We start from the raw sequence: 16,923 nt of genomic DNA, 5'->3' as shown, positions 1-16,923 counted from the left end.
TACTTCTTTTGCAGAAAGGCTGGTGGCAGACACAGAGGAGCTTCCTGCCAGTCTGTTGAATTCACAAATTAGTGAAGTTCCCCTTGTTCTTGATCCCAAGAGCATTTACAGGTTCGACCATCAAAGCATACTGGCAGACATTTGTGGTAGGATTAGGACAGGGCAACAGAAAGAATGCAGATGAACTCAAGCGGAAAAAAAAAAGAATCATTATATTGCCCCCAGTGACAAAGGCAGCCAAAGAAAAGTTACAGGCAGAAGCCTGAGAGACAACAGAACTCCACATGGCAGAGCCTGGGGAAAACTGCTGAAAAGCCTGTTGCTACATCAAGCGTTCAGAGACACACAAACACCATACAGAAAAAAACAAAACCCCTACTTTATGAAACAACATAATAATCTATTAACTTCCATCCTGAAATGCGTATGAAAAGAACTGAATTTCAGTAATAAAGTGGTAACCTTCTGGCTCTAATGATGTGTATACTACTGGATGGATCAATTAAGGAATACATACAGGAAGAGGTGCTGCCCAACTCTTGACCTTTTTTTTTTTTTCCTCCATCATATAAAACCTATATTCCACAACTTGTACTTTTGTACTTTTCTGATTTCAGGTCTACTTTGGTTTGAAAGGAATGTTTTTACCCTTGAAGGAAGAATTCAACACCTTCAAACTCCACACTGCTACCTTTTGGTCTCTTAATGTACTTTTCATTACCTGAATGTTCTCAGGTGCTTCTGACAATAAGGAAGAAGCCATATCTTACTTTTTCGGTAGGAATGATGAATAAAGAAATATTCTAGAATACAAAATATACAAAATAAAAAGGAATGTTTGTTTCCCACTATGAAAGTTTTCAATACAGCTGGATTATATTTAACTGATGGAAGCCCTAGATGCTATAGTTCAAGTACGTGTATGCATTACCTTTTAATGCAGAGAGCTGGAGATAGTCATAACTATAACGCAGACAAAAGAGGCCTAAGCAATAAACTTCTTATGTCTTATTTTATAGGCAAATAGAAGTATCGCATATAGTGATAAGTAAACATATGTACTACACATATAACATGCAAACTACTACTTAGAACATAATTTTCTTGAAATAGCTCTGCTGTTTCACATCATAGCCTAGTGTTTTTCTAGTCATCTATACAGCATGTAACATGATTTTGTCTGGGAAATGCCACTTAAATATGCTGAAAGACACTAATGTTTCTTATTTTTATCCGAGCAAAGGTCTTTTCTCGGCCTGAGATGAGTAAATTGCACAAACTTTCATAATCTATGCAGCACAAGATCTTAACACAATTCTGACTGCACTTCCTTATTTTCCTCTAGTTATTTTACCTCTATAGGAAATTTCTTCCTGTTTTGGTACGATAAAGGGATAATGCACTTCTGCATTAGTGTAAAAACAGAGAGAGGTATCTCCAAAAAAAAAAACCATCCAGAAAATTTTTGCAGATAAACTACGACAAGAGTTCACAGTAGAGAGACACACCGTAAGAACAGCATGGTGTAACCAAAGCGGGACTAAACCCCTCCACCTTTTTTCTAGTTATCCTGGTATGGGTTCAGTGGCAAAGATACTAAAACATTCTCAGATGCCTAAAGCCTTTCTTCTGAAAGCGTCACACAGTAAAAACTGTGTACTCGAATTGAGCAATGCACTGCATACTAAGTATTAATAAAAAATAACAATAAAAAAGCATGAGGGTTATTGGGCAAAACTCTGTAGTTTGCCATCAGCTTTTTCTTCCTGTTTTTAAATAATGGTCTTGTTACCGCATCATTACCATTTCATACTCATCAACAAAATCTGACATACAGTGAAAAGCATGCTCCAGTAACTGTCATTTAGCTTTACTAGACTTTATGTCCCCAATGAAAACACGTGTCCTAAGCACTCAGAAAATAAGTTATAACTCCCATATCACTCCAAGCGTAAGAATCAATTTTCCTCTAATTAAGAGTCACCAGAGATATGCCAGATAAACAAAGTGTCTCAAAGGAAGTGTGGAATGTTCTTAAATACTGAAAACAAAGTATTTCTTCTATCTTGCCAACCACTTTAAACATAAGCTATACACTGCTGGAGAACAAAGCTCATTTCAATTGTTTGAAGAGTTCACTAAGTAGATAAAAACCTAAATAGCATACACATGTGTGCCTATACATACCTACACTACCGAAAAAAACCAGGATGTCACCTCTAAAATGATCTAAAAACACTCATATTCTTAATGTGGTCTGGAATCTTAAAAAAACTTTGCTTAAGGATCAAATTAAATTGTCTTAGAAAGTCCACTCGCCAATATCCTCACCACCAGCATGTTCTTTTCTTGTTTAATAATAAACAGGCAGTGGTATCTTCTTAAACAGGATAGACACAGCCACTGTTTTAAAATATTAAAGTGGATTTTTATTTACAAAGAATTATCCTTTCATATCAATAGTTCTTTTGGTTTTGCTTTATATAGAAAAAAATAATTTTGTAGAGCATAGACACTAGCATGTACACGTCACCCCAGTTAATGTAAGATTTTCGGTATGCATGATCAACCACATACTTGTTATACCTTCTCATATGGCAAGTCTATGACCTAGTTCTAGAAATGGGTTATCTTCAGTTTAAAAGCACCATCTGCTCTTAATGATGCTACTAGCAAAACTGCTGTAATAAAAAAACCCAAAAAACCCCAAAAAACAAACCCCTAAGTGATAGTAAAATCCAAAGCCCAGAAGAAATTTTCAAGTCATGACTACTCTTAGAGAAAGCACAATACAAATGCCAGCTAGCTTTTAACAAAAGGTGATCAGGTCCAAACTAGTCTTACTTCTTCCTTGATCCCCACACTAGGCAATGAAAAATGAATTAATAAGGTTTCTCCAAGAAAAGGCAACATTAGGGCCAAAATAAGGAGAATGGGAAGAAATTTTATTTTTTTATTACTAAGAGTTCTTAAAAATCCAAAATCAGATACAGGTTTCAGACACTCAAGGGAAAGAATCCTGTTTTTTCTCTAGTAACACAAAGGAAAGGATTTACTCTTGCTAAATAATGCTCAGAAAGGTATGTGCAGCAGAGTAAACAAATTTTTCATATTATCAAATTAAAACTCCTGTAAAGCCATCAAAAGAGATATTCATCAGAAAGTCTTTGTTCCAAAAACCAAAAGAAAGGAAGTCTATATCATGATCTACATAAAAAATGATAGCTTGAAGTTTCTGCCAATTGATTCAGCAATCCATTATGATTGTAAAGTTGCAAAATAAAAATAAAGTTATTTCTTTTTGCTTCAACTGAAAGGTTTCAAGAATTTCCTCTAACATTTTACAAATTAAATTTAGGCATTAAGTAGGCATTATGCTGAAGTATAGAACTATTTCTGCATACACTGTGGCTACATCTGAAAAGTCTTTCACTGATCTAGAGAAAAACCCCTGAAACGTTTCTCTCCGTACAATTAATAAACTTCAGGTCCTTCTGGCAAATGAAGGTACTCTTTTTTTTATGTTTCATTTGACATGCAAGTTTCTTTATCCAATCTCCAAGACCTGTTCAGTCTTCTGTTTTCATGTTTCTTCCCTCAATACAACCCCTCAAAATATGAAACTGTTTGCAGGCATGCATAACAGTATTATTTTTCAAATATATTTTAATGCAGTAGATATTTGATCAGCTTCCCTTTATATGCATATTTAGGTTCTCAAATTAGAAGAAATTTATAAAAAAAAATATTCATAAGCAGAAAATAGCTCAAAGGACAGACAAAATGTGGTCTACTGACTAACAAGCAAAACAAGAATACAACTTCAGCAGTTATATAATTATGCGACAGACATCAATACATAATTATCTAAATCCAAAATGAAATATTCGGGTCCTCTTCCCTATCACTTCACATTTTTGTTAAGAAGAATAAAATCTGCAACTATAATGGTGAATTTCCAGCAAATTTTCATTACACTGTCTTTCACAGGATTGTCTATTGCTACCATCAGCTGTATTTCTGTAGCAAATTTTCAACATTTGAAGTCTTTCTGAAAAGTTAGTTTGAGAATTTAAGTACTGGATGTTTTCAGGGAAGGAAAACAGGACAAGTTAGGAAAAATAAAGTAAGCATAACAGAAGAGTGCACAGGAAGCAGCAATTAGCAAACTGCAGGAATTCTTCCCCAATCCCATTCAAAACCAGTTCTCTCTTGCCTAGATTAATCAAATCATCTCTCTTGCACATGCCTTGAAAGCCTCTTCACCAATCTTTAATCATGCTCTTCCTCTTTCTACCACTATGCTTCTCTTTCAGCTCCAGCTTCCGAGCAACTGTTCTCTTTCCCCCCAGCTTTCTCTGCCTTTCTTGTAATAAACCCTGCCCCTTTCCCTACTGAAAGAAATACAAGCGATATGACACAGTCTCAAAGTAGCATCACCTGCGCAGTCCTCCAACTTTCCCTCCAGCAACAAAAAAGCTCTGAAACTAGAGATGGAACCTGCCCAAGAAAGTGAAGTTTGGTCTGTCTTCGCAAGTTCTCACACTTTTACATCGTAGCTTAAATTGGCTACTGCTTAAAAAGCAAGCATGGAGAAGCTGAGCAGCCTGTCTGTTACGGGGGGAAAGGAGACTATTCGCATAAAATTCATGATGCACCCATCTGCCTGGTAAATTAAGATGCTACCATGTAATTTTTCTCAAGACAAAAAAAAAACCCAAAAAAACAGGCATAGACAACGCTTGGATAAAGTATGTCAGCATAATCCAATATGAAATAGTTTGACACTTGTGCAGCATTCAAATACATGTAGTATGGTTAATAGGCTACTGTACCTCATTTTGAAGTTCATCGCCACTTTTGGTAGAAGCAAGCATCTCATACAACGTACAGCAGAGGTCTTCTGTTGTTGGCCCTCCAGGGGTACCCCCTTGAGATTCATTCAGATATTTTCCAACTTCACACAATAAAAAAGAATCATCTACTTTTTCCAAAGACTTGAGCTCAGATTTCTCATCACAGTAATTCTGTAAGTGATTCAGCTGGTTATTCAGAAATTTGTTATAATCTAAGCTTATAATTTTCTGTGCGTCGGCCTCACCATTCACAGGCAGCTCCTCAGAGTGATCCAAATCATGCATGTCAAATGAAAACACTATATTTTTACCAAAGAACACTCTGTTATCACCATTTTGCTCTTCAGCCATCTGTGTGAGGGCTGTAAGCTGTTCTTCAGTGAAGTGAGAAGCAATCCGACATGTGGCATTACAAGCTGCAGTAGCAGATGATGATGGAAATGGCCCAAACATCTGCTTGATCGCCTTTGTCTCATCATGGCCAACGCACTCTTTCCTGTGAAATGTCTTAAAGAGAAAAACAGCTCCGCTTTCAATTGCTTCTTGTCCATTTTCAGCTCCAACTGTTAACAAAACCAAAACCAAATGTGACTTCATACACTTCAAACTAATTCTCTTTCATTGCCTATAACAGAACTGTATTCAATTTCTCACTGCAAGTCTCATTAACAGAGATATGAAACGAAGACCATAACAAGTAGCAATTGTTGCAAGGTACTGAATTATAAAAGGTATACCATAATGAAGCATCTGTCTTCATTATACTTCTACTTGCTAGAAACTCATATTAAGGATTACCAACACTTTCCTATTTTTTCCAGTAAGAGGAAAAAATTGCCTGAAGTCTTAAACTCACAACAGTATATTTATGAGCTTTTTAAAGGCAACAAATTTCCACTTTGCATCAGTGTTTATTTACTGCCTAATCTGAATATTCATAACAGACTAAATGTACAGAACTCAGCTGGGAATGACTACATTCTTGTAGCAATTCCCAGTAGATTCACTACAGAATATGTGTTTGTTAGAAGAATTGCCAAAAAAATTTAAAGTAAATAAATGCATGAATTTAGATTTAGATCTACAAAATACCATATTATGCAAATAAAGAATATATTATTAGAGAAAAACATGAATTTACCTCTTACACAGATATCTGCAAAGGTACTCAAGAAAAACATGAGCAAGACCATAATAGGATGAACCAAAATGTTAGTACTGAAGAAGATTTTAAAAGCCATCAAGCATAAAATAAACAAAGCCAACCAGCATACTGTTTTGTTTGTTTGTTTTAGATGAGGACAACATGCAGAATTTTTTTTGTTTGTTTGTTTAAAATATGTATTCTAAAAAGTTGGGTAGGTTACTCCAACATTATTAGTAGAATTACCATTTCTTACAAGACTGTATAACTTTTAAAACACCTTAAAAGATTACTGTCGAGATTTACAAGCTATTGTTGTCAGATGTCTATATCTGGTCTATTCTTTAGTTATATCAGCAGCAACTGACATAGCTCCAGCAGAGAACATTACGATTTAAGTGATAACACTGGTGATTAACCCCTGGCATGGCTAATTCAAAAGAGCTATTAAAACAAACTATTTATTTTAGAAGGAACAACATTATTCGTTTTTTAAAACGCCCAAAAGGCATTTCTAGCAAGTAAATCTGGCTATTCTCTTTTCAGTATCCAAAACTGTCTTGTGCCTGCTTCCTTACACCTCTGCTATGCATTTATGGGCCTATGTATTCGCTCTACTACGCCCTTGTTATCTGCCTGCTAAAAAACTTACTGAAATCAGAGTAAGATTTTTAATTGCTTAGACATTGTTACTTGTGACTTGATTCAACTTAGGTTAGGTTTAACTCCAGCTAAAGCAATGTTTTTTTTCCTCACAGCATAACAGGAAAGAGCAAAAGGAATTCAGCATAGGCAGATGGAACAAGGCTGAGTAACTAGTAACATAACATCTAAATACATGTGCCTAAAAATTCAGTATTTATTCTGAATTTCTCTGTGATGAACTTTCAAAAGCTGAAAAGTTCATAGAGGGGACTGAAGGTGGTATTTACAGGATAAGTACCTACTACGGAAGATATGTGAGAAAGTACACACATATGTAACATATATGTAAATACATCTCTAAGGAAAAGAGTGGTTCAGCCTCCCTCTCAGCATTAGCTATACAGGTATCACAGAAAGAAACCACTAACATCTGAAAACTTAGAGACCTAAGTAAGGGTGGGTGTCAGGAGGATGGAGCCAAACTCTTTTCAGTGATGCCCAGTGACAGGACGAGGGGCAACGGGCACAAACTGAGGCACAGGAAGTTCCAGCTGAACATGAGGAAGAACTTCTTCCCTCTGAGGGTGACGGAGCACTGGAACAGGCTGCCCAGGGAGGTTGTGGAGTCTCCTTCTCTGGAGATATTCAAGACCCGCCTGGACAAGGTCCTGTGCAGCCTGCTCTAGGTGACCCTACTTTGGCAGGGGGGTTGGACTAGATGACCTACAGGGGTCCCTTCCAACTCCTAACATACTGTGATTCTGTAAGTTTGGCTATATTAACCTCATTCTTATATTGCTAACATACAAATACATATCATTATTTAAAGTCACTTGTGTCAGAACAGAAGTGCACATTATTAAAGTAAGAACAATTGTACTGAAGGATTTGAGAAAAGTGTCATAGGTTTATTATGTGCCAATTCTCCTTTATTATAAACATTTCCCATTCATGGAAGCACCCTTCGAGAAAATCCTAACCCTCCCATCCGAATACAATGAGTCAGCCAAGATGGTAAGAGATGCACTACTTGAAGCCACTCTTGGCTTTTTGGTTTTAAGCCAATTGGATCATTTCAGTAAGTGACATTTCCCCGTAAAGTAAATCAGTATTACAGTATCTGTTGCCTAGTCTGAAATTTCATTTCCTTGAAATTAAGCTAAAAAGGCATACAAGCAATTCCCTTTCCCTAGTACACCCTACTACACATTTCTGATGATGATGGTTGGAACAGCGCTGTCAGTTCAGTTTGTGCCTCCATCACTGTAATCCATTCTGGTTTAAGTCTCTCTAACATGACACATCTTTATTCAGAAGTGTCAAAGCTGACGGTTTCTTTCTAACTTGTTCTAACTAAATAACCAAGCATTTGTTTTGATTTTTTTGTGCTCTCCACTTCATCAAACAAAAGCTTAACCACTACTACTTTGAAGTCTTTCAATTTGCTATACATATCCACCACACTGGGCCTGCTATTGAAGTTGGGGGGGTGAGGGGGAAAGAAAAAAATAGAATGTTTTTGCAGCCATCTTTGGCAAAAAGCGGAAAAAAAAAGCCAAAACCAACCAACCAAAATTACACACCTAATACTAGTTTCTGTCACTAAGACAGAAAACACACATCTGCCAAATCATTTTCATAGATAACATTTGCAGTATTTGCATACTTGCACACCAATTGATCAAGTCATGGAAGAGAACTCAGAAAAATGGAGAGTGTAACTTATAGAAATTACTCCAACAGCATGTTACTAAAATGAAGTGCTGTGAGAAATCTCATTAGCCCTTCTACATTCCTAAATGTGTTGTTCATACAGACATTTCTGGTCCATGTGTACCAAACAGGAGTTTTTTTAAAACTACTTTTTTTATTTAACTATATTAATACTATTAGCACTTTCCTTCCCATCACAGCTGTGTCTGAAACTTGCCTTTACTATTGCAGCACAGCAATAAATATCTCTTAAGAACTAGTAAATACAAATTGCACAGGCAATCTCAAACAAAAAAAAAGGTTAAAAAAATAACATTTATGTCTTTGGCCAATTATCAATACAGACTGTGCCTTTTTCATATTAACTTTAGGCATCGACAGCTGATGCAAACTCACCCCACACCTCGTGACTGTCCCCCAAACCTTTGCGTATCAGAAGTGTCAGATGAAATCTGTGCACTGAAATGCAGGTATCTGAGCTGGGGCAGAGAGGTGGCCCTTCGAGAGGCTTCTCTGTCTCAGAAAGACAGGCAGCCATGTGCTTAACTTCTGGCCTGAAGAGGTTGAAGTCTAACAGCACAAGCTCTATTACTTGCATAAGAAAAATAAGACTGAAAAAAATTAGGACCAAATTTGTAAAAATAACAGAGTTAGGTCACAAACATGGAACAAATGAACTACAAAGAAAAGTTTAGAACATGTGTATCTTCAGATGAGTTTAAAACATTTTTGTCAGAGACTTGAGAAATATTTGAAATTTTTCTTCTGATGACTCACTAAAGCAATAACCACTACAACCATTAACAGCTTTAACAGACATCTTCTGTGCGATTGTACAGCATGACCGATTACTACTTGCTGGACATGAATAACTTGCCTAGCCTTCTTTGAAAGTCTGCACTTAGATGTTTCTTTTTTAATTTGCTAGTTATTTCCAAAAGAACTGTTGTGAAATAGCAACACAAGTGGGGCAGGTTAGCATTTAGATTGTGATAAAACACACTCTGATCTATAATGCCAAAAAAAGCAAATATATTTCTACACACTAATTTTCTCAGTCTTTTTACTTAGGGTTCTGTCCAATATATTTGAAACACAACCAGAAAAGGTGAAATTATACCTATCAGATTGAAATGAAAAATTCTTAAGTATGTGACAGCTAGAGCTTGAGCCATGTGCTCAGTTTATGAGCTGATGCAGTTAAGTTCTGCTAACAGCACAAGCTGAATTAGTTTCGATTGGAAACTCATGTTTTTATCTACAGACGGAAACTAAGCTTTCACACCTTCTTTGCCACTATGTATATTCAGTTTTAAAAGCTTAATTCCAGATGAGTGAAATTTATTATTTCTCTCCCCAATACCAAACACCTCATGTGGAAAACTTTTTTTTACATTTTTATTTGCCTATGTAGCAATCCAATTTTTCACGATACCAACCACGTGGAATTAAAGCAGGTAACACTAAGATTGCTCTTTGCTCAGACTACTGCCATTCCAAAAGAAACTGTTGCTTTTGCTTACTAAAGGTTGATCACAAACCACACCACACACTACACAATAATACTATCAAAAAGCAAGAATATCCACATAACAATGGAAGCATTTTTTTTAAACAAAAACAGAAGACCAAATTGTGCATATACATATCAAATTAACTGGAGTTTCAGAAGTATTCCAGGGCAAGCCTGGAGTCAAGGTGGAATTAAAATTGTACCAGTATGCAAAGTATGCAGGCAGAAGGCAACTTGAAAAAAAAACCGAAAAAAGAACAAAGCAACAAAACAGTCTATTCTTAGGCTACTAGAGAATGAAAACATACCTATTTGTTTTGCAGCTTGTAATATGGTTTTTAAATCACCATTTACAGCTTGGTGTTCTTTTTTGTTCAAATTATCATCAACAAACTTTATTATCTTCTTCCAAGTAAGACCAGACTTCAGCAGCTGTTCATGAAGTTTTGATCTTTTAGTCTGAAAATGCAAAATATTTTGGTTTTTCAAATTAGAATATGGAGGTTCCTTTAAAAATAAGCACCAGATTAAAAAAAAAACAAAACTATTTCCAGTTGCATTCAGTCAATATGTAGTAACGATTGCAAACAGTTTCTCTATTACCTGTTCTTTACACTTTCCTGTGCATAAGGAGGATATGCACATACTCTCTTCACTTTACTCTTTCCGAGGAAGAATTTTCTATAAAGCCAAACTCTTGTAACTTCAAGAGATTTACAGCTCCCAAGTTCCCAAATTAATTTCACATTACAGGTTCCCACAGCGCATCTGTTGCTTTAATGCATTACTTCTTGGGGGGTGGAGTACCTAAATTCAGGATCACTACATTTATTTTAAACATCCTCCAGCAAGAGTCCAAAGTGAACTTGGTATTGAAAGGGAAACATCTGGCTCCCCAGCTCTGCATAAACTCGGAGCTAAAAACATACTAGCTCAGCCCAACTTGAATAACTTCCTGAAAAACCAAGTAACAGGGTCGTACTACCATGGCCAAGCAACACTATCCATATAGCACATCATTATTGTAAGGGCCTAGCATAAATCACAAAGCTACAGCAAATCTGCCGTTGAGTGAGGACGCTGCAAAGGAATGCTCAGGAGACTATATACACTCTGCCCAGTCTTGCTTGCCTCCTCTTACAAGATGGCAATGCAAATTACAAAAGCAAACAATTCTTACTATAGACACAGTAATAATTTACAATTATGCTTTGGAAAATAAAAATATTTACCGTTAAGTCACTTAATTCTTCACTGTAATCCTCATGTTTAGTGACATTTGAAAAGGAGCGTAAAGCGCCTGTAAGACGAGGTAAGGCCATCTGTTACTCATTCAGTGATCCATAGGATGAGAAATTAAATCCCAGTTCAAGCACCTAGATGAGAACAAAACAAGTAACAAGGCTTTGTTAATGCTAAAAATACAAATTCGCATCAAAAACTTGAAAGACCTTTTCAGGCAAGCAGAACTTGGCTGGCACTTCAATTAAACAAATGAAAAAAAACCTCTCTCAAACTGCTGATAACCAAGATTCAACAGCAGGGAGGTGAAAGGCGCAGACAGTAGGCAAGACAAGGTAACACGCAGAGGTCACTCAGCAGGTTCTTCTTCTCTCTCCTCCCTAAGGGAAAGTTACCAGCAACAAGGCAAAGCGGTAATTATTCCTTTAACACCACTAGCACGAGAGTATTTCAGTGCAATCTATGTAACTGAACTTCAGCTCCCAACAGCAGTAAGTGATTACAACCTACGGGAAGATTTTCTCTGAACCAGCCCACGCTGGGAGCTCTCGGGTCATTAACAGCCTCCGGCGCCGAGGCAGGGGCATCCTTCTCGACAACTGCTGAGCCGTTTGTAACCAGCAAAACGGGCAAAGAAAATTACGGCAGGAAAAAAAGATCATCTTACGCACAGCGCAGAACTATTATAAAAGAACAAAAAAAAAAAAAAAAGGGCTGCCGGAAAACTGGGAAAAAAGTATGCCTCAGGATGTTTTCATCTCATGCTTCGACAGCGCAGGGCTCTCTCCAAGACTACAACCTATTTCTGTGCGTTATTTCCCCCGTGAAACAGGCTCTCCTCTATACAGCAAAACACAGCTGTTCTCCATCTGAACTTGTACTGGTGCCAAGCCTCTTGCTGATACTATTCTGAAAGTTCTTTAATTTCAGAAGGTGCCCACAGCTGAATTGCTTAATGAACTCTAATGCACAGCTACTATTTCTGATAGCAGCAGATAGATACAGATTTAGATTATTTTTGAAACAATTAATGATACCATTACAGACCTAATGATCTGCATGATTCTTAGCATGCCTGAAGACCATCGGCCATCCAGAATTTAAGTAACTTAAAACAGAGTTAACAAAATTACTTCCCTCCCCGCCCCGAGTCATATACCGTACAGAACTCCCTGCTTTAATCCAATTATCCTTAACATTTTTCTTCATTTAACGAACACATTTGTATTTTAGCTACCAACTTTGCAATAAAGCACAAAAGCAAACCCAGATGCAGCGTTTCAGTCACAGAGAAATGTCACTGACTTGTCCAGTCTGCTTGTTTTCCCACCTCACATTAAGATGCTTTTTCAGAAAAGCTATCACAACAGCTGATACTTTCAAGACAAATGTTATAATGATGAAGCTACAAAAGTGGAAATATAAAATGTTTAACTGTGAAGAGACAGAGAGGGCATGTTCAAATTCAAGCCTAGAACCAGAGTCAAGCAACACTGCAGCTTTTGAGATGTTCCATGGATATATGACATGAAAGTCACATCAGCGTAGCTCCTAGAGAAAACAGCCTGTGAACATTATAGCCACCATTACAGAAGAAATTTAAATGCCTTTTTCTATAGAATTATGGTCCTTTACAATAACATATAACAACATAATTGTAATATGATTATCTGAATTGTCCTTTGTGAACCAACATGCACAGTAATTTATGAAAGTTTGAAGGCACTTTTTAAAAGCTCCCTTTTCACATGCACTTCTAGGAGACTTTAAAGCATCTCCAGCAGGCCCATTTGCTAGGAAATCGAGTTTTAGAGGAGCGTTTCCTCCTGCTTTGTTCATCGAGTCATTAATACTGTCTGAAATAAAAAAACCTGGAACCCCAGAGGACAATTAAGGGCTCTGCTCCATGACCGCAAGCTTGGCCAAAGGGCCAAACCCAGCCCCAAAGCCCTCCCGCTGAGCTTGCACTGACCGGCACTGCTCCCCGCGTGCCGCCGTGCTCACAGAACCTCCTGGTCCCCGAGCAGGCTGGCTCGGCAGAGCAGCCCCCCAAGGCTTCAGCACCTCCTTTATAGGCACACCCCCACTCCCTCGCCCCCCCCCCTCCTCCCCCACCCCCCCGGTTCTTCACACCCACCCTCACCAGGGCACCACGAGAAAACAAAAAGAGCTATCAACTGGAAAGCGGGGGACAGGTACAATAACTCTACTGTTAGCATGAAAAACAAGGTAAAGTTTATGAACTTACAGTATCATTCCATAACATGCTAGAGCCAGCTCGAAAAGCTGGGTCAAAAATGCTGTAGTCCTATGAGATGCAGCATAGATTTACATTTATTTAAAGAAATAAATAAGTTACATGCTTTCACATAAAGCCTGCTGATGGAGATACCCGCCCGCATCACACTGCCTTTGGAGTTGATCAGCTACTGCTTGTCTTCCCGCAGCCACCATAAGAGTAACTCATGCTTTCTGACTGGGCAGAAACACATCCGTTTGCCCGTAGTTTCACCCGAAACATCTGTACTACCAAATGATCCTGCTAAGATCTGCTGGTTTTGGAACAAGGACCTAAAAGTCACCCTATTTACCACGGCCTACATATAGAGATGCAAGATGAACCTCTGCCATTCTTCTGCCCATTCATCCTTGAGACACAGACAATAGCTACTGTCTTATTTCATGTTCGTAGAGGGACAAGTGGAATTTAACCTTAGGATCAGTGTAACTTTACGTGGTAAAAATGCCTTCCCCGCCCCGTTCAATCAAGTCAGGACAATTTGGGCCCATCCTGCTAATGATTTTTAGGAAGAGGAACTGAAGCCTGATGAGTCCTACAACTATCTCAGATTTCCTGCCTCTTCTCAAAAAAAAAAAAACAACCAAAAAACACCACCTTAACGTTCCACCAAGCTTCTGTTTGTAAAGTAGAAATCGCAATATCCACCTTTCTAAAGCTTTGTGAAGAGAGGAAATACCTTTTAAAGCCTATTTCACTTCCTTTAAAAGCAAGTGTGATTTTAATGTTGAAACTTTTTTATGCGAGAAAGTAAAACATAAAAGCAGATTATACTCAGAACTCAGGCATGAAACCATTCAAACTTTACTGATTGAAGGTAAACCTAAGAGTAAACATGGATCACAAGCTCAGCAGGTTTTTATTCATTAAACTGAAACATTTTTTTAAAATGCTACCAATATTACAAAGGTAACAAACTTTACTAGAGAAGTTTTCTACTTCATATTTTCATTAACTAGTTAAGTTTTCCTCCCACTCTTGGTCTTCCTATAGTTTCTCTACAAGCAAATAACGGAACTGCCTCTTTCTCTTCTCCATGGAAATGTTACAGAGACTAAAGTCAAGGAAATGCCCTTTTTAAATTTACATAATTCCTATACTCTCCAACAAAAGAAGCTGGCTGCCCAGTAGGGCTAAGAGCAGGGGTCTGCTCAAATCTGGTACCTCAATTTTCAAGGTGAACACAAATTTTTCTTTACTTACAAATGATGGAATAACATAGCAGTAACAGAATCACAGGTAAAATCCACAGTTACGCTATCCTAAAGCACCAGTTTCCGTAGCCTCTAGTATATGACTTGTTATAGGTACCTTAAAACCTCATAGCAGTCATTTTGTTTTAACTATTTAAGGAATATTAAGCCATGTTACCAGGTTTTGCCTATATCGCCTATAATTCTTCAAACTACTAACAGGTTTCTTGCTGTCTATGTAAACTTCTCATTTATAAAACCTGAAGGAGTTATCACTGATTACTAACCTAATCAAAGAACGTTCTAAAGAAAAAGAGGCTTTAGACATTGACAATTAATAACAAGTTGCTATTGACCACACGGTATTTGGCTCAAATGGCATTTCCACTTTCACTCGTGAAACATTTCAAATGAAAAGGAAGCTAAAAAGGCAAAAGATATCTCAGTCATGAGGCAATACAAAAAAATAAAGGGACCGCGAAGTAACTTTTCACACTTTCAATATATTTAAAAAACACTAAGATAAATGTTAGCACAGGATTATCAAAACCAAGCAAAAAAGCAGCAGACCATCACGACACACTAAGACATTTTAAATATATCCACACAGAGAATATTTTACTTCTTACAGTGCAAGAGGAAATAAGTAAATCCTGAAGCATTATATTTTAACAACATGAACACATTTTAGAATTGCTACAATTAACCTCATCAGCTTCATTAACACAAAGGTAAACTTCATATTTTATTCACAAATAAGTCTCAATATTTAACACCCCCCTCATTCTATTTGGTGTCTATTTCTCACTGCCATTTGAAAGAAATACATAAAAGCACTGGATGAAAAAGCTATTTTACAACAATGGGGAAATTTGTATTATATCCACTTAAACTTCTTATCCAAGCATTTTTGATGCAAACAGTGCAAATACAGCAGCCAGCATCAAGGTTCACAGCCAGAATAATAGTGTTTTAATAATTTCTGGCACGTTAATCATAAACAGCAGGCCAAAGCAAGATACTACAATATTAGTATTTTCCAAGTTCATATTCTGCACCTTTATAAGCAGTGCTATATGATGTAGTAACAATTGTACACTTTCAGACATCTAATTTTCTGCAAAAGGCTCAGACATTACACTGGAGTTCTCTCGAGTCATCTGGGTCGAATATTGCTGATCTCCAGTCAAGACAGGGTCAGTCTTTGAAAGGGAGATGTCAAGATTAAGGAATATGTACTCAGGAAGAAACAGTGGCTGCCCGATATGTGGTATTCACCAAGGTGAATACCAGAATTCAAACAAATGCTTCAGCATAATGAGAAGGCATAACAGTGCCTCTGTGCGCCATCATTCATGTAAGAGACAATTTCAGGATCTTAATTAGGTAAGTCACTAAACCAAAAAACCCCTAAAAAACAAATAATGGAATTGCAAGCCATGCACTGAACAGACTATTAACCCTTTCCAGACTGCCTCACAATCTCAGCCACGTACACAGGATCAACCACCAGCTGCCTAACACTGCTCCTGCTAGCGTCAGCTGGAGAGGCATTTCCTGGGATTATGCCCAATGCTGTTTTGGTGTGATGCCAAACATGTGGCTTGGCCCAATAACGTATTCATTTTAGATGTGCTTTCAGATCTTTCATAAGCATAGGTGTCATTTCTACAAAAAAACCTAAAAAAACCCTTTTTTCAGAATAACGCATCTTTCTTTTCCAAGAACATTAGAAGTTCAACTGTTAGACAGATAAATGTCTGCATTTTTACACCCAATCACCTTAGCTTTTTCACTCCCTACAGCAACAGACAAACTCCATCCCAAGCAAGAGAGACTTAAAGACCTGGCTTACATGTGGAGATATAAGTGAATGTTACGGGTTTGCGTGGCAAGGTTTTGGTAGTGGAGGGGCTACAGGGGTGACTTCTGTGAGAAGCTGCCAGAAGCTTCCCCCCTATCTGATAAAGCCAGTGCTAGCTGGCTCTAAGACGGACCCACTGCTGGCCAAGGCCAAGCCATTCAGTGATGGTGGCAGCGCCTCTGTGATAACATTTAAGAAGGCGAAGGAAAAAAACCATGGCGGTGAAATGGCAATGAGGAGAGAGGAGTGAGATGATGTGAGAGAAACAACTCTGCAGACACCAAGGTCAGGGAAGAAGGAGGGGGAAGGAGGTGCTCGAGATGCCAGAGCAGAGAGTCTTCCCTTACAGCTCGTGATGAAGACCATGGTGAGGCAGGTTGTCCCCCTGCAGTCCATGGAGGTCCACACTGGAGCAGATATTCACCTGTCACCAGTTGAAGGGACCCCACACCAG

General features: G+C 37.8%; 1 protein-coding gene across 2 annotated transcripts in view; it reads right to left on the bottom strand.

Moving 5' to 3' along the window:
- Positions 1-16,923, bottom strand: part of ASCC3 (activating signal cointegrator 1 complex subunit 3) — a 307,731-nt gene that overhangs the window by 278,231 nt on the left and 12,577 nt on the right. For both annotated transcript variants that reach the window (XM_075414315.1, XM_075414316.1), the window contains exons 2-4: positions 11,104-11,247; positions 10,180-10,330; positions 4,836-5,419 (exon numbers count right to left, since the gene is read on the bottom strand). In XM_075414315.1, the coding sequence (XP_075270430.1) occupies positions 4,836-5,419; positions 10,180-10,330; positions 11,104-11,193 (825 nt within the window). In that variant the 5' untranslated portion in view covers positions 11,194-11,247. The remainder of the gene's footprint in view (positions 1-4,835; positions 5,420-10,179; positions 10,331-11,103; positions 11,248-16,923) is intronic.

The sequence above is a fragment of the Opisthocomus hoazin genome, chromosome 2 (assembly GCF_030867145.1).
Source record: "Opisthocomus hoazin isolate bOpiHoa1 chromosome 2, bOpiHoa1.hap1, whole genome shotgun sequence".
NCBI classification, from domain to species: domain Eukaryota; kingdom Metazoa; phylum Chordata; class Aves; order Opisthocomiformes; family Opisthocomidae; genus Opisthocomus; species Opisthocomus hoazin.
The sequence above is the reverse complement of the archived record's forward strand: the minus strand, read 5'-3'. Positions and strand labels throughout refer to the sequence as shown.